This window comes from Pleurodeles waltl, chromosome 5 (assembly GCF_031143425.1).
Source record: "Pleurodeles waltl isolate 20211129_DDA chromosome 5, aPleWal1.hap1.20221129, whole genome shotgun sequence".
Lineage (NCBI taxonomy): Eukaryota > Metazoa > Chordata > Amphibia > Caudata > Salamandridae > Pleurodeles > Pleurodeles waltl.
In genome coordinates this window covers 1,176,686,283-1,176,711,955 of record NC_090444.1, presented here as the reverse complement: position 1 = coordinate 1,176,711,955, position 25,673 = coordinate 1,176,686,283, and the positions used below count along the sequence as shown (strand labels likewise).

The 25,673-nt window shown below is 43.9% G+C and overlaps 1 protein-coding gene across 2 annotated transcripts in view; it reads right to left on the bottom strand.

The window, feature by feature from the left end:
- SMPDL3A (sphingomyelin phosphodiesterase acid like 3A) overlaps positions 1-25,673 on the bottom strand; it is a 137,113-nt gene that overhangs the window by 86,232 nt on the left and 25,208 nt on the right. For both annotated transcript variants that reach the window (XM_069235409.1, XM_069235410.1), the window contains exons 2-3: positions 2,906-3,119; positions 758-902 (exon numbers count right to left, since the gene is read on the bottom strand). In XM_069235409.1, the coding sequence (XP_069091510.1) occupies positions 758-902; positions 2,906-3,119 (359 nt within the window). The remainder of the gene's footprint in view (positions 1-757; positions 903-2,905; positions 3,120-25,673) is intronic.

Here is a 25,673-nt window from a genome sequence, read left to right as displayed (position 1 = left end):
TAATATTTTCTTTAGGTGGGAACTGTTTTAAATGTAAACCATAAAAATAAGTTTATTTAATTTTATATATTTAATTCAAAATGAAGTTAATACTGCTGTATATGTTTTTAATTGTGTGTTACATTTAAAATAAGTAAATTAAATTCATTTACATTATTATTCATTATAAAAATATTTTTTCTTCAAGTATAATAAGCGTTTTTACTTTTCTCTATACTTTACCGCACGGGGATCACCACTGGGGCAAAGTAAGAGAAGAAGGGGTTTATAGAAGGAATCACAAAACCGTAGCATATGAAATGTTTTCTTGGGAGTTTAGGGCCATATGTACAAACACATTTTCCCACAGACACAGAATGGGTAAAACCCTTTGATACATCTGGCCCTTACTTCTTTTCTACCAGCTAATAAATATTGTGTTTGGCTTAACATTTTGTTATCAGTTAAGCCATGAAGGTGAAAGGAACATCTTAAAACAACCTAATTTCGAACTAATTGCATAACTGGAGAGGATGCAGGTGAAGGTATTTGTCAAGCCTGGATGCACACTGATTGAAAGCCCACCTTCATCTTGCCAATTGGAAAGGTGGGTCTGTCCAATTACAAAGAACACTGTGGAAACAGTGAACTACCTAATTTCAATGTTTCCCTTGCTGCCTACAACATATTTAATCAAACATGTTTTGGAAGTTGTGCAGATACTCTTGAAATCAGTTACTAGAAAATCTTAAAATACTGCCAAGTGAAACTACAGTACCTGTGGCCAGTAGTCATGGTTACCCAAAGCAGGGAAAACCTGGAGATCGGGGAAGTGCTCACGAATTGTTGCAGTCATATTGGCTATGACTTCAATAACTGTCTTTGTAGAGAGTTCTTGCACTGGAACATGTGGTGGACTATCCCTGAAAAGAAAAACAGATATTTTTAATTCCATTAGTAGCCCCCTAAACCACGCGGGTGTCACTTAATTTCAAGGGTGTATGTTATGGGCACCTATCTGTGCCAGTGCTTTGAATTTTTGGTATCCCTGCCTAACAGGCATATCCCTGCCGTACTGACCATAAATGATAGATTTCCATGTCCACGTGATTTCTCTTAATTAAGGATTCAGTCATTTATTAGCTTGGATGCAGCCCTTAAATCAAAGCCTTGCCATTATGGTAACAAAATCATACAGTACGTTTACTGATAGAGGCATTTCGTAAAACAACAATCTGCATTTACATGGTCACTTTTTGCTTATCTTAGTCTCTTGTGCATATGAGTCTGGCCCAACCCACAAGGCATTGCTCACAAGAAGAGTTAAAAAGAGAATGGATGTGAGAGAGAGAGAGAAAGAGAGAAAGACAGAGAGAGGCGAAGCATGGTAATGGGGGAAAATGGGTGCAAGCAAAGAGAGAGAGAGAGAGGGAGAGAGAGAGCGAGAGATAGAGGTCGGAACAAGGAGTACAAATATGGAGAATAATCTGAGACGATTAATTTTGAGGAGGATGGAATTTTATATCAAAGAGCCTCGACTATGAATAATCTGCCCAGATCATTAGTAGAACACTGGTTCGAGAAGTAGCGTTTTTGGTAGGTCAACCCTTGTTTTGTTACATTGATGATATGGGAGAACATCTTTATTGTGCATGGAAAATATGTGATGTTTCAAATGAATGTCTCTGTTTAGCCGGCAAAAACTGATGAAACTTCAATGTAGGAGGAAGATGTTCTGACACTTCCAGGGTGTGAGACTAACCATTTAATTTTGGGCTCATTCAAGCAGTCCTGAAATATTTGGTTGGTAAGATACTGTAGATCATGTTGCATTCGTTAAAACTGTCGACAACCAGTGAAAGGAACTAAGCTATCCTCCAAGGCATCAGCCAAAGTAACAAGGTTTATCAAAGCCCACAAATGTGGAAGAATGCCTGTCTAATTGTTCTGTTGATTGGTGGTGAGAATGATAGCTCATTAACAAAGATGATTTCTGATTGTGGAGCAATTCAGCATGGTGCAGTCATAGAGAAATTGACAATAGAATTCTATTTAAGTAATCTATATTAAGTTACTGAAGGTACAAGATTAACAGGTACATTTGCTGGAAATGATTGGTAGTCAATTGGCAGCGAGATAGCAGACAGTAAGCTAGTCAAACCATGTTGTGATTTCTATACTTCAGTCATAATTCAGGAAGCAGTGAAGTAGCATCTAGCTTAAAGACTATAGGCCTGATTTAGAGTGTAGCAGATGGGTTACATGGTTATAAATGTAACGGAATTCCTGTCTGCCTTATTACAAGTGCATTATATCTTGTGAGATTTGTAATAAGGTGGATGGGATATCATTATTCTCATGACAGAGTACGCATCTGTCAAACACTAAATCAGGCCCTCTGTTTTGTATTATGAGCATTAAATAATGATTTCCAAAGCATGGGGTTCTCTAGAGGGTTTAGGCATGTAAAGGACTGACATTGCACTATTACATTGACCATAAAACTTGACCCAAGAGGTATATCTTACTTCAACCTGAGAATGCTCAAATCCTGAAATATGGAGACAGATAACTACACCTTAATGGGGAGGCAGTCATAAAAACTGCTTGCAATCTCATTCTTCATCATACTAAACTCGAATTGAAGTAACAGTGGCCTACGTCTATGGATGCAAAGCCTTTAATATTCTCTGTGATCTTAGAGGTACTATGTACACCTGAACAGTCTTTTGAGTATCCCTGGACTAAAAAGCAAACTACAAATGGATCTAACCTATAACAAGTGAAAAGGCAATAACTAACTAGCCCAGATACGACAAGAGAACTGGGTCGCCACACTGCAAACGTATGTATGCAACTGCCTTGTTATTTCGTACACAAGCAATATATGATTACATGTAGTATTAAGACACGCAAGATTACTCACCCAGTCCATATCATAAATGAAGCCGGCTGTCTGATGTCTTTCATATACTTAAAGGCGGACAGTATGAGTTGATAAGGTGAGTCACACATGTAATCCCCAAAAATACCAGGGCTGGATGCGTTTTCTCCTTTGGATGAGGCACATACTTTGGTGTGATCATCAGCCAATTGGTAAGTAGAGTCTAAATGGAGGTCGGTAACATGCCAGAACTGCCCTATTAATGGAAATAAATGAGAAAAATGAGTTCTGGAAGCCATTAATATGGACCTCCTAGCTCTAATAATTCGTTTCAAACTTTGGGTAGTTTGCCCTGCCAGATAGCAGAACATCCTTGAAAATCACCATTGTTTGACTAGATATACGAAATGTGTTTAATCACTCTGGGTTTCTACTTTACAGGAACTATAAAGTAACATAGCTCTCAACACACACATATCAATCACTGCCAAAAGAAATACTTCCGCTACGTATAACTAATCAATTGATCTTTTGTTACCAAATCTATCCTAATAAGGGCTCACTGTATGTCAAGGATCTATATTTCCAATTGACAGATATTAGCCAGGGAAAACACGTAACAATTGCTTCCTCCAATAAAGTCAGAAAAACATTTACCACTCATAATCAGCTAACAGAATTTTCTCTTGTAAATTTCTACGAAATAATTGGCAGTGATCATTCATGAGGAATTCAGGAGGAATTCAAGAATGTGAAACCAACCGTTTAGACAACTGTAATTCATACAAATTCAGCCTGTAAACTGATAATATACATTAAAATATGGCTGTGTGCAATGACTCAAAGCGGGCTTTTACGTTTGGAGCCAAGAGAAACGGTGTATATATATTTTCAATTAGGGTATATAGACTTAGGCGGTCATTCTGACCCTGGCGGTTGACTACCGCCAGGGCCGGGGACCGCGGATGCACCGCCAACAGGCTGGCGGTGCATCCATGGGCATTCTGACCGCGGCGGTACAGCCGCGGTCAGAAACGGGAAACCGGCGGTGTCCCGCCGTTTTCCCGCTGCCCTAGGGAATCCTCCATGGCGGCGATGCAGGCAGCGCCACCATGGGGATTCCGACCCCCTTACCGCCAGCCTGGCTCTGGCGGTTTTGACCGCCAGAACCTGGCTGGCGGTAACGGGTGTCGTGGGGCCCCTGGGGGCCCCTGCAGTGCCCATGCCAATGGCATGGGCACTGCAGGGGCCCCCTAATAGGGCCCCACCAAGATTTTCAGTGTCTGCCAAGCAGACACTGAAAATCGAGACGGGTGCAACTGCACCCGTCGCACCCCATTCGGAGCCGGCATCCTCATGGAAGGGGGTTTCCCGCTGGGCTGGCGGGCGGCCTTCTGGCGGTCGCCCGCCAGCCCAGCGGAAAACTCAGAATTACCGCGGCGGTCTTTTGACCGCGCAGCGGTATTCTGACGGCGGGACTTTGGCAGCCGGCCACCGCCGCCCGCCAAAGTCAGAATGACCCCCTTAGTAAAGTAAGGAGAGCACCTTATTTATAGCATAAATGCAAATAAAGAAAATGCAATTTAAACAGCTGAAGAAAAAAATGGGAGTCCCCACCAAATTTACCAACACTGGAAATACTGCCATAACTGTCTTTATAATTTAGGTGTTAGAAAAGAAATACAGGCTTTGGATTTTTCAGAGTGATGTGTTTGAGCCTACTTTGCACTTTTGAACATCAGACAGTGTATGTTAATTTAATCCCAAATTAAACTGTCATCCGTGGCATGCATACTAGAGAATGTGGACATTGGATAAATAATCTCATTACTGTCAAAATGATGTTTAAAGCATGCACTGGGGAAATACATACTGGGCCTCATTTTGACCCTGGTAGTCACTAGACAGCCAGGGTCACGGTTGGACTGGCACCAAAGTAGCAGTCCGACAGCGACATTACGACCGTGGCGAAAGCCCCACGGTCGGACCGCCGGCACTGCCACATTTCGGCCGTCAGACGGCCTGGCAGTGCCGGCGCTGCCCTGGGGATTACGACCCCTCTCTCCGCCGGAATTAACATGGTGGTTTCACAGCCATGTAAATGCTGGCAGAGACGGGGTGCCAGGGGCTACAGGGGGGGCCTGCACTGCCCATGCACTTGTCATGGGCAGTGCAGGGGCCCCATGGACAGCCCTGTCGCACTTTCTACTGCCCGAATTACGGGCAGTGAAAAGTGCAACGGGTGCTGCTGCATCCTCTTCACTGCCACATTGCCGCCAGCTTGATTATGAGCGGGCATCAATGTTAAGGCCCTGTTCACTGCAGGGTCGTAATAGGGCCGGTGGTGTTCTGGCTGCACTGGTGGTCAGGTGGCGGTATGAATTTGGTGGACAGTCTCTACCGCCCGCCAAACTCGTAATGAGGGCCAAAGTATTTATTAATTATTGCTTTATGAGCGAAGGCTTACCCAAATAAATCTTTCTAGCCAAGGTAGCATGCTTCTTCCTTTCATCAAGGTACTCCTCAGAAAATATGTGATTGCTGAACTAGACACACTCTACCTTCTCCTTCACCTCAGGTGATGGATATTAGACAAAATAAATCCAAAAATGTATGAAGTGCCATGTTAATCTCCGTGTGCCAGCCTCTAGATGTCAGTAGATGCCACTTTCAAGATGACTGTATCAAACATACAGCAGGAATCTCCTTGAAGTCTATCTATGACTCAATTCATGGCTCCAAGCAAAACCATGCAAATATACCTCCTATCTCCATTGACCCTAGTATAATTTATTTAATTCCCTTCGCATGTGCAGATTCCAGATGGGGCATTCAGATTTTATTTTCGTATAATGGATACCGGTGAGTCAGTGATGTAAAAAGTCTCCTCCCCAGAATGATCTCAACCAAGTGGCAAAAATTCACATTGACGCCAAAGACAAAAAGGTTTTAATTTAAAACTTTTCAGCCCAATGTGACCTTCAATAAAATGGTTTGTTTAACTGAATTATTAGTAGGTCAATACAGGCAGATCATTACAATCCGAGTTATGCATAGGTTCACAAATACACCTACCAGAGACTTCTTTATCATTTCTATGAATAGGAAACTTAGTAAATATTATGGCATTTTCATTCAGATACATTTTATTTAAAAAAAAACACATCTTAACGCCGCACGCCGCTCCTCTCCTCCATCTCCTATCTGCAGGCACAGGCTCCCAGTCTGCCCTGTGGCCAATCCTGACGATGCTCTGAGCAGCATCAGGATTGGCTGGGAGTGCCCAGCCAGGGTGCTCCCAGGCTGACTGGGAGCCTCTGCGGGCTCTCTCCAGCCAGGCAACTGTGTTGTAGCACCGCCATGAAACAGCTGGCGGAGACGGGGTGCAGGAGGACCCTGCACTGACCATGCACTTGGCATGGGCAGTGCAGGGGCCCCTCTGCCCAGCTGCTGCACCCTACGCACTACAGCATTGCCGCTGACTATTATGAGCCAGCAACAATGCTGCGGGCATCTCCCACTGGGCCAGTGAGTTTCCGCCCGCTGACCCAGCGGGAAAGTCATAATGGGACCCACGGGGAGGTGGCCGCACTGACGGCAACCAGCCCGCTGGGATATCCGCGGATGGGCTTTTCCGCCTGCTGAAGTCATAATGACCCACACTGTGGCCCTCATGACTTCAACAGTCTTTTTCTAAGACCACCAAAGCCGCTGCAGCCAGTGGACTGCCAGTGATGGCGGTCTCCTGACCGCCATATTTGGAGTCATTGGAGGACTTCCGCCCAAGGTTAGTGGTCATCCGAAAGGGGGGGGGGTGGGGGGGGGGGGAGTGTTGGGTGCATGTGTGTCATGTGTGCGTGTATGTGTGCAAATATGTGTGCAAGTCTGCGAGGGTGTGGGAGTGCATGTGTGCAAGTGTGCGTATGAGGCGGGGGAGTGTGCGAATATATGCGTGCATTGTGGTGGCGGGGGTGTGAATGATTGTGGATGGGGGTGGTGTGGTGTGTTTGTGGATGCGTGTGTGCATGTGCATGTGTTTGTGTGAGTGAACGTGGAGAGCAGGTGAGTGTGTGAATGCGTTGCAGGGCGGAGGGAAAGTTTGAATGTTATGGGGGGATGTGAATGTGTGAGTGGGGGTGTGTGTATGTCAGTGTGAGTGCGGGCGTGGGTGTATGGGTGGTTGTGTATGGTTGGGGGTGTTTGAACGTGTGTGGAGGGGTAGGGGGGATTGTAAATGTGTGGACGGGTGGGAGGTGTGGGGACATGTCTGCATATGTGTGCCAGTAACAGGAATGAGGGTTCCTGTTGCTGGGTATTTGTGGCGGGGTGACCGCCATGGAAAGCCTGGGGGTCTGCGACCTAGTAATACAGCCGGCAGGCTGAGACTTGGTGCCGGGTTGGAGGTGCTCACCGCCGGCCGTGTCTGTGCGACGCACCGGCGGGCCAGACAGTGTTGTGGAGGTTTGGCTTCTTCCAGACCCCACAACTTGTGATGTGGCCGTCTTTACCGCCTAGTCCACCGGTGTCTACAAGAAAAGGTTTTCTTGCCCTCCATAAAAGATTTCTGATATGGCCATTCAACATTCCTTTGTGGGCCCCTCAAAATTCAGAATTTCACAGATGGCCAAACAATGGTGTTTTTTGAGCCATCCGATTTGGAAGTCTTTCTCAACAACAAGAAAACACTTAAATATTTATTACTTACAGTCTTGCACTAAGTGCTAAGCAATTTATTTACACTTTCTAACATATTCATGAGTATGCAATTCCTTATCAAGTCACAACTAATCCACAAGGTTTTTCAGATACTGTGACCTGCACTACTGCCTTTTGGTCTTCCCATCACAACTGTGCTACCCACACTCCTGTGGACTGCATAACATGCAGTCTTTCCTTGTCTTGACCGCATGGGGCTATCATTTTGTCACTGCTCTCACAGTGTTCCATGGCTTGGTCCCTTATTGAATCTTAGCTTTCTCATAAGACTCCTGACCTTACTTACCCCGCTCTCCTACCTTTCAAGGTTCCATACTCTGTGATACTATGCATACCTGCACAAACTACATAGCATACAATCCATCACTGAACTGATGAAGGGGGATCATAATTCTGTCAATACTTTCAAAGAATTATGGGCCAGATGTAGGTACATTCTGAATTGCGACCCGCAAATTGCGAGTCAGACGACTCACAATTTGCAAGTCGCAATTCAGAATGTTGGATGGTGTCCCTGACACCATCTGCTATTTGCAGGAGGTTCACAATTTGCGACCCCCTTGAGAATCGCGGCACTCACAGGGATGAGTGAGAAAATTTTTTTTAATGCCATTCACAAAGGGGAAGTGGTCCCATGGGGACCCCTTCCCTTTTGCAAATGGGTTAGCACTCATTTGAAATGGGTGCTAACTGCGATTGTTTTGCGACCGCGGTCACAAAACAATACAACATTGCGCTGCAACTCGCAATTAGGAAGGGGACACCCCTTCCTAATTGCGACTCGCAGTCCCGTTTTGCAATACGGTAACCACGTTAACGAATCGCAAAATGGGGTTTGGGCATTGCGATGTGCTTTTTGCACATCGCAAACTGCAAAATTTGCTGTTTGTGACGTGCAAAAAGTTTACTACATCTGGCCCTAAATCTCCACATTTCTTGGCTCATTGTGGGCCTTCGTCAATAATGTCCTTGCTTAGTTAGTATGTATTACTGCATGTTTGCAGGGTTATTGGTGTGTTGTCAATTGTGCATCAGCTTTCACATGTACAAATATTAATCTCAGTTCTCTGCTGCTGAGTTTTCATGTTACCATCATAATGTAATTTTTCTGTGTTCCACATTTTACAGTGCTCACTACTGCCACTGAACAGGCTACTCATTTATTGGGAGTTGTGGAGGACGTGTGTCCCTCTAGTTGGGGTCTCATTCACTGCCCCGTTAGTTATGCTTCATCTTCATGATTCATGATGTCTAGTAAGATTGTTTCATTTAACATAAGAGGCCTGAATCACCCGGTTAAAAGGAGATAAATTAGTGAATACTGTGATAAACTGACACAATCCTCCTGGAGGAGAAGACCAAAGTTACTTACAGAGATGCATTGTCCATGAGATCTGGCTGGGTGGTGGGCAAGGCTTGCTCAGGAGTGGTGGCAAAAGGAACATGGTCATTACGCTTATTTTAAAAAAGTCTGGCCTAACAATTATCTTATCTGAGCAAGATAATGAGGGCCGCTGGCTGTTAAACAAAGTGCAAAAGAATGAAAATAATTGCTACACATTAAATATTCCTCAATTCAAGACATCTCTAAACTCAAACTAGTGCTCCGCCCACAGAATTCATCTATCACTTGTGGGGTTGACTTCAACCTACCTAAGGATACAATACCTGACAGACACACATTCTCTAAATTTAAACCACTCAAAGTGCAAAAAGCCATGTAAAATCTTTGTACTAATCATACACTCAATTATGTATGACAGCTACCTTACTTAATCCTGAGGTAAATTACTTTGCTTTCTTCTCCCCCTGCATTTAAGTTACTTGTGCATTAACTATCTACTTACAGATGTCCTCCTACAACCAGTGTGTGATACCTTGATTGCACCTATATTATTTCTGATTATGCCGCAGTAACTGTGACCTTCTTAAACACTCAGACCTGGTATTAAATCAATACCTGGGGCTTAAATTCTGAATTATTTGAAGATGCAGCCGAAGTTAATCCCATAGCCAAAGACTTGGACTCATTCATCAAGATCACTCACTGGGTTACCTCACCAGTTATCCTGTGGGGCACTTTAAATTATAATTTTGCCTAGATTATAATTCCCTAGGGTACCTTTTTTGCTGATAGAAAATTATGCACAGCTTTATCCTCAATAATTTTACTGAAAATGTCACATTGATATTATCAATGATGTTATCAAAGATGTCATGAGAGATGTAATATGTGGGGCAATTAGCAGTACATGGTGAGGGTACGAGTTATAGATATCTTAGAGCACGAGTTATAGTTTCTTGAGATAACTATAACTATAACTGTTTAATTTTTATGGTTTTGTGTGAATAAACTGTGAACCTAAATATAACGTCCCTCTAAGCTTTGGCTTTTTTCAGTGATTTTTTAAGTTTTTTTAACATTAAGAAATTTTAATTACTTTACATTAATCCAGCCACCGCTGCGCATGGCCTTCGGCTGTGCACGGCAGGTGTTGGCCGCAGGGCCTGCAGTCAACCCCTTAGAACTACCACACCGTGCACGGCCCAAGACCTGTGGTCAGGCCCTGTGCCCTACCGCCTATAAGCAACTAACCTCTCACCATGGCACGTGTGCCGCAAGGGTTGGTGCAGGGCCTGGCCTGCCACCAGGCCATGTGGCCTACCCTTACAAGTACCCAACTCGACACACAGCCTTTGGCTGTGCACAGCAAGCATTGGCCGCAGGGCAGCCAAAACTCCATTAAGAAGCCAACCCTGCACCACACAAGGACTTGCAAAAGAAAACATAAGGGGCACAGTAGCTAAACTCTGGCACCCTAACGCTGGTGCTGGAGTCCCCCTGGGACCCTGCTGGGGTGAAAAAAGCATTTTTTTTTAAAAAAAATGCGATGAAATCGCAGCAGATTCGCAAACCCATGACAAAAAAAAAAAAAAAAACAAGTGTGGTCTCCAACGCTTGTTAAAAACTTAGACCCCGGGTGGGCCAGGACCCGGATCATGCAGCAAAAATACATAAAGGTGGGGGGACGCACTGGGCCCCCCTCCTGTAGGCTCTTTGAGACTAGAGGACCCCCACCTCCCTAGGGCTTTTTTTTGTTTTTTTTTTAGGAGGGGGGCCACGCAAGACCCCACTCCTGGGGCTTTCATATGCCCTGGGACCACCACCTCCCTGACATCAAACTTCTAATTTAAACAGGGAGGGGACCCATGCGGCCCCCTTCCTCGGGCCAATTTCAGCCTTGTAGTCAATCCCTACAGCCCAGCCACTAGTGTCTGGGTGCCCTAGCCCCACCCAGGGCATCCAAGGTGCTTCGTTGGGGACTGCGGGGGGAAGCGAGAAGGCCCAGCTCCCCCGTCTCCTGTGGGAACCGGCATTGCTCCTGCATGCATGGAGCTGTTGGAAATGCAGCTCCCTGTGCACAAGAGCAATCATTTCATCTGTTTCCCTGCCCACATGGGAGGAGGCAGGGAAACAGATGAAAACTCAGCTTCCAGTGAGTGGGAGCAGTTTGAGAGCTCCCGCTTGCTGGAAGCGCAGTTAATGTTTGCTCTTGCTTGGCGGGAGCTGTCACCGATCCCGCCAGGCAATAGCAAACAGCTAACTCCCAAGGGTGGGCACCTCAGGAGATAGTAGGAGCTAGCCCTGGGGTCCCAGGGCCATTAAAGGCTCCAGAAGGAGGGCCACATGGCCCCCCTCTTTTCCTTTGGATGGGCTGGCCCCTGGGAAGTGGTGGTCCCTGGGGCACACAGCCACAGCTCCCCTGCATGTTTTGATATTTAGCCTTAGACAGGTGGTGGTAGTCTCCAGGGCATATCAAAGCCTCAGGAGGGGTGTCCTTAAGGCCTCCCTCCTTTTTTTTAAAAAAGCCCCAGAGATTTGGTGGTCCCTGGGGCTCAAAGAGCCTACAGGAGGGGGCACTGTGTGCCCCCCCCCCTTTATTTTTTACTTTCACATGCCCCCGGGACCTCGTGGGCTAAATTTAGAACAAGTGCAGGACACCGCACTTTTTAAAACATTTTTAACAGATTTGTGGATCCTCTGTGAATTTCACCCAATTTTTTTGTAATGCTTTTTTGCTCTGGCAGGGCCCAAGGGGGACCCCAATACCAAGGCTAGGGGGTTAGGGTATTCCTACTCTGCCCCTTTTCTTTTTTTATGTTTTTCTTTTGGGACTTGGCTGAAGCTGAAGCCAAGTACCAAAATGGTGCCCAACACTTCCTGGTTGAAGTGTTAGCAGCCAATCAGATCTCAGCACGAGATCTCCGGGATCCACAGAGCCTCTGTGCCTCTATGCATCTATATTTCTTTTTCCTTTAATATCTCTAAAACTACTGAATGGATTTACACCAAAACACAAAAACACACTTTCTGAACAAAACACTAGCTTTCTGTAATTCTGGTCAGCGGTTCGGGCTGTAGTCGTGTTCAAAATTCCTACGGGAAGATGCATGGGGAAAATGTGTTTTGTGGCCTCTTTTTCTTGGCCCCCACATGAAGGATTACCCCGAAACTTTCAAGACAGCATCTGAACAGACTGTAGTATTAGTTTTGAAAATTTTGTTCATTCGTTAAACGGCACCAAAGTTATTAGCAAAACAAAACATTTGTTTCCTATGGAAACAAGGTCCTAACTATAACTACCTACTGGTGATATGGTTTCTTCCACTCGCACTCCTTGTTCCACGCCCTCTTGAAGGTGGCACGTTCATTGGTGGAGCTGCCGATCATTTATAATTTTGTTCTTCTTCAAAAGTAAAGAAAACGCTCACTCAGGTGTGCTGTGAATAGGTGTTTATTACCCCAAATGACGCATTTTGACCACACAGGGTCTTGGTCACGATAATGGCAACCTTTTATGTGCTCACTATATACAGTGTTTGAAAGTGTTTCTTCTGACAACACAAAAGAAGGACTGAACTCCCTTTGATTCTATGGGTGCCATCTTGTAATGTTCATAAGTTCGCTTTTTGCTTTGCAAAACAAACCTAATCATAACTTTATCTGAATACAATTCTCAACACATTGAAACGTATATATTCTTGATGCAGTAAGGTATCTAATCACAAAATTGTACAATGAACTCTGTCCACTGTTCCTTATTATTCCTCATGGACTGCTCACATTTTGTCAATCCGAAATAAAAGGATTTAGATGGTTCTGGGATATCCAATCGGCCATATGTGAGCATTGTTCTGGCAATCCAGCTCATAGTGAGCAATGTAACCCATTATATTAAAATCTGTATATTCCTCATGTATTAAATTTACAGATCAAACCAAAAATAATTGCTCAATATACTTGTCCGCCTCTCCACGCTGTTATTTCTCACGTAACTCTAATAATTTGTTAATCCAAACCTCATGGATTAAAAGGTCCTGGGATATCAAATTGGCCACATGTGGGCACTGTTCCAACAATCTTGCTCATAGTGAGCAAATGCAAGATATTATTCACAGTGCTTTAGTTCAAAATGAAAAGAAAAAAATTGAAAAGAAAACAAATGAAAATAAAATGAAATGAACATATAACTTAGGAGTTAAACCAAAAGTGGGCATGGTTCTACCAATTCAGCTCTTAGTGAGCAAAATTAACACACTGCATATTTCTCCTTAGTAATCTCAAGTCAAAATTTCAATAATATAAACATATTAGAGACTCAGGACCTGATTTGGATTTTGGCGGATGGGTTACTCTATCTCAACAGTGATGGATATCCCATGAGCCGAAATATAAATCCAGTTGTTTCCTATGGGATTTATATTTCGGTGGACGGGATAAGCGTCACTGATGTGACAGAATAACCCATCTGCCAAAATCTAAATCAGGCCCTAAATCTTAGTTCTTTTTGGAGGGGTCAGTTCCTTCGGTGAAGAAAAAGGTTAGGGTTGTAAGCGCAGCCAATCATGTCACTTTCAGCTTTCATCTCCAAAACCTCTTCCTCTCCTGCCTAAAAAAGAAAAGAAACCACCTTATTTTTTACTGAAAGCAAAGAGAATGGAAGAGACAGGCAAATGCCTCTTAAAATTCTATATGGGTAGTCAATTCCTCTTCCACGTGGAGCCGTGCAGGGTGCTTGGTTTCTTAATCTTTAATATATTTAGATTCCCTTCTAAGTGGAAGGGATCTGTTACCACCTCTGGATTCCTTCATCACTTACTCAATTTCATAATACCTAAGCATGTTTCTGTTGCTTAAATGGTATTCAGCAAAATGATGGGCTTCAGGGTAATGTTCATCCAAATTGTCAATTGCCCTCATGTGCTCAAGGATATGCTTCTTTACCGGATGGATGGTGTTACCTACATATTTCTTCTCACATGGACAGACCAAGACTTAAATTCCAAAATTAGTTACAATTGAGAAATTGTTTAATTTCTGTCTTGCTCCTGGCCATGTGGAGCTGGATTTTCTTTTACAAACTCACTATTCCTTCAAGCTCTACAATTTTGGCAGGGAAATAAGCCTTTCAAGCTCTGTATAGTTTGTGTGGGGGATCCTTTAAATTCACTACACATCAGGTTGTCCCTCAGGGTTCTCCTGTTTCTATATGTAATGCTAGGTGTTTCATCTACAGCATTTTGTAGTAATGGGTCATATTTCAACATGTCAATTTCTAGATATAATGTTCTTAAATTTCGTAAAGGCTTCACTGAATGTAGTTATAAATCTCACCCTCTCTCTGTTTTTGCGGGTCCTTTGTTAAAAAAGTAGAGATTCGCTAGTTCTTTCTTTAACTCTTCTTACTGCCTTCTCAATACCCATTTAAGGTATCCTCTTTCCCTGGTTCTTTCAATCCTAATTTCTTGTTCTTTTCTGAAAGACTCTTCCAGGTTACAGTTCTCGTGTTCTTCATAAGGGATACTCCATTTTAATGGTTCGGGATGGTTGCCAAGGGTGTGTAAGATGGTATTACCTGCTGTGGATTTTCTGAATAGTCTAGTGCAAATCCTATCATCAAATATTTCCACTTCAGCATCTAAAAATGTAATCCTTTCTCTACTGATTTCTGCTGTGCAGTTGAGATACTTAATCGTGTTAAAACAGTCAACAAATTCCTCAGCCAATTCTTTGTTTCCTTGCAAATCAAAAAAAGGCCATCGAAATATCGAAGCCATAAATTGACATGCTCAAAGCCCGCCTTGGTAGTGTCCGCAATGGACTCCTGATCTCCCACCAGCCCAACATGAGCCATTCGTCAATGGGAGAAAAACAGGTGACCATCACACTACCTTGTTTCTGTCTATACAACACATCAGCAAACATGAATATGTTATTTTCTAAACAATATTTTGCAATTTGCTATAACATCTTGGTGTGTGAGAATAGGCTCACTGGTCTTGCCTTTTAAGAAGTGTTTCATGGCCTTAAGGCCATCCTTATGTTTGACACTTGTGTATAATGATGGTATGTCTAATGGCATGTGCCAGTTATCGTGTTCCCAGGTAACACCCTCTTTTGCCTCAAAAAGTCTTTAGTGTCTTTAACAAAGGAAGGTAAACTTGTTGCATAAGGTTTGATAAAGTGATCAACAAACTTAGAGCTATTCTCAAGAAGACTCCCTATTGAAGAAACAATGGGTCTTCCAGGTGGATTTTTAGCATTCTTGTGTACTTTAGGTAACAGGTAAGAGACCAGAGTACGACGAAAATCACATTTTAAATAATCATACTCCTCTTGTTCCAATAAGTGTTGAACCTTACAGTTCATGAGTTTCTCCCAAAATACTCTCCTTGTGGACTAATATTCCTCTTTTGTGATGGGATCATAGCACTCTTGGTTAGTTAACTGTCTAATGGCTTCTGTTCTGTACATTTCCACTGACAGTACTACTACGTTTACACCCTTGTCAGCGAGACGGATAATGTTGTTATCCTCTGCCATTGTTTTCATTGCTTCGATTAGTGACCATCTAAGATATTACCATCTATTATGTCATATGTGGAATGTGGAGTGAAAGCAAAACTGGGTTTAAAACGGCTACAGATGCTTTTATCATACAATGTTCCCAATTCATTCAAACATTTCTCTACATTTTCTCCACCTAATGTTACCACTTTCTAGTTCATGTAATGTAACAAGCATATCTACATCACTTTTTCTTCAGATAGAATCATATTCCCCCTATTTTTTCTAGTTGTTATCTTAGACAGGAAATATTTTTCAATTTAAGTTTTCGCACCAGTTTGAATAGGTCAGTTTTAGTTTGTACATAGTCAAACCTTGTGGTGGGACAGAAAACTAAACCTAATCCCATCCTCCTCCTCAGATGTCAATGTTCTGTTGGAAAGGTTTATTACAATTTTATTTACTGACTCCTCTTGTTTCTTCCCAGTAGAGTTGTGTCCATTCTTTCTCTCCATTTACTGGTTCCTCTTCCTTTTCCTCTGTTTCTGCCTCCTCTGCTTCCGCATCCTCTTCCTCTTAGTGGTGGTGGTGTTTTTCTCCGATGTTTTCTGATTGGGCGAAACTTGTTTAAAATAGTGGGTTTGTTGGATAATTCTTCTTCTGGGAGGCTGCCTTCCCCAGACTCTGAGACATTACTTTCATTTGTGAGTTCTGTCTCCTTCTCCTTTTCTTCTAGTTTTGTGGGATCAGCTAGCATTTGTATCCTCTATCTTATTAGGAGCAATGTAAAGAGCTTGTGGGTCAGAAGCCAATACAGGAGCAGAAGCATACATTAAATATATATATTTTTTAGAACTTTATTTATTAGTTTTGCATCATATATAACCACAGTACAGTGGACCTTTCGCAAGTGGTGTGACCTCAAAAGAGAAAAGGACAGTAGCAAATAACATAACTTTAGAGGAAGGACATTGTTGCAATATTTGCGTATCATATTTACTCCACCACTACATTAGAGCGTTTAAGACATGTCTGCAATAGTACAGTAAAAATTAGACAATGCAAAAAAAAAATAGGTATCACAGGAGACCACTACATATTCCTTCATCTAACAGGGAAGGGACAGGGGGTATGTGGTGATTGTGTGTTATAACCAGTGTTGTCTAGTCAGAGTTCTGGGATTTCCACTGCATCAGGTAGTCTCTAAGTGGTTCCCAGATATCTTTGGGTCTGGATGTGGCTAAATGCTTCCTCTGAAGAAGGGTCACAACCTTTGGGCACTGCATGAAATCCTCCATGTCTCAGATGGAGTTCAGCTACAGATGGTTTCTGAAAACCTAGGGCTTGCAGTAAGGATTTTTTTCCAGTCCTGATTTTCTTCCGGATAATTTCACTCGCCCTGTCTTCGTCAACGATGCCAGGCATGAGCCTCTGCATCAATTTTATTAGAAGTCATCTGATGCCATATGACAATAATTCCTTTGCACTCCCACAATAATAGGAATTCAGTAAAAGCATGTCAATCGGACATTTAGAGTAATTAGAGCGCATGTACTTGATATCCTTCAAAGTAAGGCATAGATTAGGGGACAAGGTTAGTAAATATTTTGCACTGGGTTAGAACAATATGCCAATGGCCTTCTTCCATTTGTACCTACTCCATTGGTGTCTTCAGTTAACTTTTTCCATTACCCAGGCTTTAGTTCTATTACCGAATTTTCACTATCTGGCGTTTAATGATCAATGTACATACTAACCATTAGGAGTTGGGAGCCTGTTCCTGCAGTCCAGTCAAGGAGGGGATGGGAGTGGCAAGGTGAGGCCCGACACAAAAAGAGCACTTTGACAAGCTCTTCACTCCCAGTTGGCGTAAAGTCCCTGCCAAAGTGATTTACTTCCTCCCATGTGTGCTGGTGAAGCTCCCCGGATTTCTGGTGCCAGACTTCAGATCTGCCTTCTGTCCCCACTGGAAGAGGGTAGAACCAGAGACAATTAAAAGAAGACTGCGGAGCGTGGAGCATAGAGTTGAACACACTGTCGAGCGAAGTGTCTTAGAAGAAAGGAGGGTTCCACAGAGTGTTTGAGAAGGTTTATATTTGCCTATGCAAACGGGTTCTTTGCCGCTACTGCCTCCTAGCGGCTCTTCCGGAGCCAGCTGAGGAGGAAGAGATGCTGCAGGACTACGGATAGATGGATTTTTCTGCTGTTGCCCCTTCCTGCAGTTTAGTTGCCACTGCTCTGCTGCTGGTTTCAAACTGCCTCTCCGGCCGGGGGCCTCAGAAACCACAGTACCCAGGTCCACCTTCGACAGGAGGCCACCCCCACTGCTTTCTTCGCGCCCAGAGGCACATTTATCTGGACATTTCTCCTGCTGCGCTGGACACTAAGATCGTCACTTGCGGGGCAGGGGGCCTCAGAAACCACAGTACCCAGGTCCACCTGTGGCAGGAGGCTGCTCCCTTCGCACACCAGGGCGCATTTATCCAGACATTTCTCCCACTGCGCCAGACACTAAGATCGTTACTTGCAGGGCCGGCTCTCAGAAACCACAGTACCCAGGTCTCCATGTCCACCTGCAGCAGCAGGCAGCCCCCGCTGCTTTGTTCGCGCCCGGAGGCGCACTTATCTAGACATTTCTCCCGCTGCGCGGGACACTAAGATCGTCACTTGCAGGGCCGGGGGCCTCAGAAACCACAGTAACCAGGTCCACCTGCGGCAGGAGGCTGCCCCCGCTGCTTCCTTTGCGCCCAGTGGCGCATTTATCAGGGCATTGCTCCCGCTGCGCGGGACTCTAAGGTCGTCATTTGCAGGGCCGAGGGCCTCAGAAATGACAGTACCCAGTTACACCTGCGGGAGGAGGCCCCCGCTACTTCCTTCGTGCCCGGAGGCGCATTTATCCAAACACTTCCAAGAGCGGGCCCGTCTGCACCCGTCAGCGGGCAGATTAGGCCGGGCCCTGTCTCTTGCTTTGGTTACCTGGTATGGCATATGGTGATATTGTGGCCCTTAGCTTTGTTTAGTTATAATTGCTTAGGTGTTAAGCTTTATAAGTTTTACTTGACCTATAAAAGACACGATGGGGAAGCGGAAAGTCACTCATGGGACAGCAGGTGTACTGTCTGGGGACCCTGGTCCGAAATTAATAACTAGTTATCTAACTTCTTTGATGGGTGCAATTGAATCTGAGATAGGGAGGGTAGAAGCTAGTATGGGCCCAATCTTGAAGAGGTCTGGCCAAAGAGAGGTTAAAGAGGTGGTCTCTCCTGTAATGAATCCTATGGTCAAACTTAGGAGTCCATGTGTTGTTCTGGAACAGGAGTTATCAATTCAGCCCATCTCCCCTCTAATTACTGATAGCCCTTCTCCAAAAAAAGAGTAGGCAATTAGGCCCTTCTAATATTGCACGCTCCCGTCCCAGCTTAGTACTGCCCTGCCCAAATCTTACAACTTTTCCTGGTGAGGATTTAATAGATATAACGGCATCTAAGAAGGCCCCCGCGAACGTACTACTACTAAGAAGCCCTCCGTTATATCTGGTGACCAACTTAGCCTGATTGATAATTATTTTAAGGACATAAGGCAACTGTGCTCCTTGGTCTTAAAAAAATGGAGTCCTTAGAAGGGAAGGTTAATGCTTTATTAGCTGCAGGGGAAACATCAGCCCTGCTATTCCTATCGGGGGATAAGCCTCTGCCCGAAATTAGCGAGTCTATGCACCGCTCCCAGCTTTAACTGTCTTCCCAGACCAGCGAGGGAGAACAAATTATGCACGGGGACCTATGTCCAGAGCCTTATCTCCTGCATTCAAAGGACACCGCAAAAACCCAAAGTATCAGCAGAGGGTCAAGGAGTCTTTGGTTCGAAAGGGTCCCAAACAGGTTATTCCCTCTGTGCTTTCAAACACCGAAACCTCACATGCATGGATTCCTCCGGCATGAGCCCCATATATTATAATCCTGGAAAATGTACCTAGGTTAGTCTCTTTGCATCCTGAGTCCCAAACTTCATTATTAAACAAGGTTATGCATTAGGTAAGAAAGCACTCGGGTTGGAAATCAGATTTGTCCAGAGAAATTCTAACTGTTAGAAGAGTACCATTGATTGGGCCAACTAGTAAAGCTTCACCAGGGGATTGTATTGTTATTAATATCAGGAACCCTCAACTAGTAGTGCTCTGTTTTATCACTTTTATACATCAACACTTGATCTGGGATCCATCAGAGTACAACGGTTGACATTTTTTAATGGCACTCGTTCTCAGGCCCAGCAATTTTGCCCTAATAGGTTAGATAAGCAGAAACCTTGCAGCCCCCATCAGCCCATGCCTTCTGGCTGCCACTGCCCTTAACCAATAGCTTTGACCCTTTGAATTCCTTGGAGCAATTGGACTGGCAACTAGCTAGTGGAAATGCCCCTTGTGGAGATTTGGAGGCTGATATGTCCCTTTTAGTTAATTTGCAGCCCTCTGAAACAGCAAATATTTCTGATATTGCAACTCCTGGGATTATTTCTTGGAATGTGGCAGGACTTAAGATCAAGTTAGCCAATCCAGACTGGCTAAGGCTTGTGGCTCAATACTCATACATCTGCTGCCTAGAGACTTGGCTTCTGGAACCCCTGCATATTAATGGTTTTACCACCTATTGTGCTCCAGCAGTTACGTCTCCTTCAGGAAGGGCCAGGGGGGTTTGGTTATATTCATGTCTGTATTTTTAAGGGGGGGTAGATGTACATGTCACTGATATAACACCATATTATTTGGTTATCCTTTTTAAATTAACTGACTGGTTTGATTTTTTGTTGATTAATTATTACAATAATATTTTTGATTCATCAGACACTAGCGTAATTGACAGCCTTGAAACCAGGGTGCAAACGATCCGGAACGAAAGCAAGAAGGATCTTATGATTATTTGGGCCAGAGATTTTAATGCCCACCTGTGTGAACCTGAATTTCCAGATTGTAGTGGGATCACTGATGAGTATAATTATCCTATCCAGCATTTTAAACACTCCTATGGGAATGCACTCAATCGAGTGCTGGTTGCCATTTCCATGATTTTTCCATCTCTGGAAGGTAAGGGGGTCCCTATGTTTTTGGGGGGATGTGCACAATCTATAAGTTTATTAAAAAAACTTAACCCCCTTTGCAGGGAAGTTTAGGGTGATGCCAATCTGCATGAGTGAGCATAATCCTTTACTTTTGGACACCAGGATGGGCCTGGATAAGGACTCTGGTGCCGAGGCACGGCAGCCAGTGTTGAGGTTCAATGGACAAAAAGGTCTGAACATTAAGTGGGGAAAAATCGGCAAACATAGTATCCACAAAGATCTGATGACGAATAAGATGGAGGAGGTCATGCTTGCATTGGGGGAAGATAGCCCAGCACACAAAATTATTGAGGCATTTTCTGATTTAACAAGCTACATGGCAGAAACGTTACAGCGAGTGAGTATTAATAAAAACAGGAGCCCTCGCTGGTTCAACCATTCATGCACGTCTGCCCTCAAAGACTTAAAGGAGACTATTAGTTCTGCCCCACGTAATCAGAGAAGTAAGAAGGCTATACGAGGACACTCTTGCTGCCAGGAAGAAAGAATTGAGGGAGAAGGCATGGGCTGTGCTAATTGGCAAGTGGTCAATTCCACCCCATTGGCCGATAAAGATAATGCTGTAATAGATACTGTCATCCCAGCTCAACTGTAGGTGGATTACATCTCTAAAATTTTCAAAACAGAGGTTAATATTTCCCAGGAAGTAGTGAACGGCCCCACTGATGGGATAGATGTATCCTTAGGTATAGCCTTCTGCAAATGAATAGCAGTATCCGATGTATTATAGGCTATCCAAGACTGTCCTTTGGATAAACCCCCTGGACCAGACAGAATCCCAGCTGAAGTATATAAAACTTTACCTGAATTTTGGGGACCACTGCTTACCAATGTCCTGAGTTCTGCTGTGGTGGGCCCCATCTTAGACACCTGGAGAGAGGTGATTATTGTGCCTATTTTTAAGAAGGGGAATAGGGATCATCCACAATGTTATCGTCCAATTTCCCTGCTAGACAGTTCTGTTAAAATTTTAGTCTAAGTGGTATTAAACAAATTGGAAACCGGGGCCATGGAGACTAAGTGTTTATCAAAGGTACAGTTTGGATTCCGGCCGGGGTTGGGCACAATTGAACAGACTCTCAACCTGACTCTGATAGTGCAAAAATACACCAAGGCTAAAAAAGGCTGTGTCCATGTAGCCTTTATGGATCTGTCCTGTGCCTTTGACACAGCGGACAGATCCAAACTGTGGACTGTTATGTCAGACATGGGGGTGGACAGAGACATCATTTCTTTACTTAGCATACTCCACGCTTGTACCTCTGCTAGGGTTCGTTTTAGCCAGTAGGACAATTTAACAGAGGAATTTTCCTCCTTAAAGGGGGTTAGACAGGGATGTGTGCTGGCTCCTTTTCTTTTCCTTCTCTACATAAATGGCTTGGTAGATTTTTTATGTAAAATGGAGAAGGATTTGCCACTTATTAATTCCCAGCCAATCCCAGTCTTACTTTATGCAGATGAAGCTGTCCTCATTTCAAGCACAGCAAATGGCTTTCAATCCTTGTTGGACACTTTTAATCTTTTTATGGGAGCCTTGGTTCAAAAATAAATAGAACAAAGTCTTATGTGATGAAGAGTGGCTGAAAGCCATCAAAAACTAAGAAATATGTTCTTGAAGGCTCAGAAATATTAATTTTACTTACCTTGGCGTTCCGATAGATGTTGATTTTAAATGGAATTTTTAGTTAGTGTACATGTCATGCAGTTTCAAAGAGCCATAGATGCACTTTTCAGGTTTTCAAAGAAGTTGGGTCATAAACCAGTGAGGGAAATGCTGACTGTTTTTATAAGTAAATGTTTTTCTATTGCGTTGTTCGGAGCTGGGTTGTGGGGCTACACCAACTGTATGAGCCTCCTGGTAGTGGAGAATATGTTTTTGAGGAGGCTGTTGGGAGTCTCCCAATCCACTCCGGCCACTTTTTGTCATGATGATGTAGGTCTGAGGAGCATAGCTGATTATTTAAGACTGCAACCTTTAATGCTTTGGCTAAGAGTCTGGCTAAATCCCAAAGCCCAATTGTGTAGATCAGTGATTTTGGATTGTCTGTCACTGACTCGGTCAATGGACATTCCCAGGCTTAAATAAGTTAATTCATCACTCTTTAGCCTCGGGCAGGTGAATATTTTTCAGGGCCCCAGATTCTATGCCGGCGAAGGCTAAAGAGAGGATTAAGGAGCTTTACTGGTATTCTATTCTTGAATCGAATTTGACTAGTAACATACCAGGGGATCCAGAGAGCTTGTTGTTACAACTGTCACACCCCAAGCTGTATCTTACTGTCATTACTTCTGAGCAGCATAGGTTTTTACTTACTAGATTTCGATTGAAGTCTATACATTATCTAGTAGCATTTCCCACCCAAGGCACTTAGCTTAGAAAACTCCGGCCATGTACTTGTGTCAGTAAATCCCTCCAAAGCACTTTGCACTTTGTTCTCTTTTGTAACCTATGCATTGCACCAAGGAGAAGGTTTTTTACGCCCAGTACTTTTGTCTACAGGTTTTAGGTCCAGCCATCTCGCCTACTCATATGTACATGACTTGGGAAGTGTCGGGACGATACATGCTGTGTTAAATTTTATGTATGCTGCTATTTGAATTCGTAAATGCTATTAATTTTTGTAATATATATTTATCCTGGTATTGTCATTCATATCTACATTTTTATCTGATCACTGTATATGAAATTGACTATGTCTTTGATGGCTCATTTGAGCTGAATAAAGTATTTGGAACTGAACTGAACTGGGTCCCCAGTTGCTAGGTGAATTTGCTGCAATAGAAATAGATTAAGGCATAGAATCAACTTGCATATACTAGTTTGCATCCAACATTGCCTGGTGGGGGAGACTAGTTAAGTGCGAGCACATAGGAGGGGGTCAATACTCCTTCAGTCATGCATAAATAGTTCCGACCTGCTTGGTGTATGTAAATCTGGAGCTGACCTCTCAGGAGTATTGAGATAGGGGCTCCAATGTTCCTTGGAGTATTGTAGGAGGAACACAAGCTTTGGCTGGTGTGCTGAGACTGAACTGAACTGACCCCTTTTTTTAAATGATGGCAGTAGACAAGGAGAAATTGAGAACACAGGCAGCAAAAGCTCAATTTTCTGGACAAATAAATAAGGCCCTAATCATAAATTAAACAACTGGCAAAACAGCAGGTGAAGTAATCCTCTTGGACCAACTGCATAAACTAGAAAGACTATCCAAAATAGAGTTACCTAAATGGTGGGAGGCAACTTCTTTTGAAATAATTTGGAAAACAGGAAGGTCCAAGGGGGCTTACAATTTACACGATCCCATCCGACTCTAATCCTGACCCTGAACTGTTACAAGAATGGACAGACAATTCAACACAATGGCTATAATGACAATTCTAATAAAATATGCTTGCTTAGATCATTGATAGAAATTGAAACGAACGTGCAGCAGATAGGGGAAGTGCCTCTATTGCTTTCAGGTGAAAGAACTTTGTGGACTATAAATACCAGAATGCTGCTCGTAAGTCATGACGGCAGAAACCACCAGGAAGAAGACAGATATGTCGAAACGCGTTGTGGTGCTGGACATTAGCTTCATTTGAAATTAAGAGGACTCAATGACAAGTTTATTACGTGATGATGGATATTAGCCTCATTTGAAATCAAGAGGAATAAATTATAAGTCTATTGCAGTCTCCAGGAGTGTGGTCGCCAGTTGGTAATTATTATAGTTAGGACCATGTTTACATAGGATAAACATTTTTTGACTTGTCTATATCTTTAGCGCCGTTTGACGGATCTTCATGAAATTTTCTGAAAAAAAGTGTGCCGGTAATTCTTGTTTCGGGGTGATTCGTCAAGTGGGGGCCAAGAAAAAGGGGGAGTAAAAAAAAAAGTGCATTTCTCATGTTAATTCCCATGGGAGTTTTGAACGAGACTACAGCCTGAACTGCTGTACGGAATTTACACCAAATTTGGGGGAAATGTAGATTTTATTCTGCAGATTGTGCGTTTTGTTATTTGGTGAAAATCTGTTCAGTAGTAGTTGAGAAATTTAAGGAAATCGAAATTTGTATATGTAGGGCCACGGTTCCTCTGCAACGACTTCGCGAAGAATAGCAAGCTCATGCAGGGAAATGCAGAGCTCTGATTGGCTGTCAACACTTCAACCAGAAAGTGTTGGCAGCCATCTTGGGATTCAGCTTCAGCCGAGTCCCAAAAAAAACCTGATAAAAAAAAAAGAAAAGGGGTCAGGGTACGAATTCCCTGACTCTTTAGCTGTGATCTAGGGGTCCCAGAGGGACTCCGCAAGGGATAAAAAGCATTTGTTGAAAAATTGTGCTGCAAATTCACAAGTTAGTTGCATAAATTGGAAAAAAACAAACACAGTCTCCCGCACTTGTTTTTAATCAAGCCCTCTGGTGGACCAGGCCCTGGGGACATGCAGTGTTCTAAAATAAAAAGGAGGGGGTGCATAGGGTCCCCCCTCCATGTGCTTATTGGCCCCGGGGACCACCAACTCCCCATGCCTTAAAGTATATAGTATACAGGGGGCTGCAAGGCCCCCTGTGTCCCATGGACTACCGCCTCCCTTGGACAAAATATGTTAATTATAATTGGGGGGTCCTGCGGACCCTCGTGCCCGAGGGACCACCACATACCTAAAGATAATAGTATGTGGGGGTGTGAGCCCTCCTCAGTCCTTGGAGACCACCACCTCCCCGGGGCGAAATACTATAATTATAAAAGGGGGGTCCAGCAGACCCTCCTGGGCCCTGGGGACCGCAACTTCCCCGGAGCTACTAAATAAAATAAAGAGGGGCTCCGTCGTGAACCCCGGCCCAGGAGACCACCATCTCCCCGGGGCAAATTGTAAATGCTGAAGGGGACGATGCACGGCCCCCCCCTACTGGAGCCAATAATGGCCCTGAGGACAGCCACGCCAGCTCCTGCTATGCCCTGGGGTGCTCATCCCTGGGGCATATCGGTTTGCTCTGACTTAGCAGGAGCTTTGAAAGCTTCCAACGAGTCAGAGCAAGCACTCTGCTCCCAGCGGACGAGAGCTGTCAAACTACTCTCACCCGCTGGAAGTGGAGGTTTAATTTCTTTCCCCCTCTACCATTGAATTGTAGTGAGTCCTGGGGTCAGCC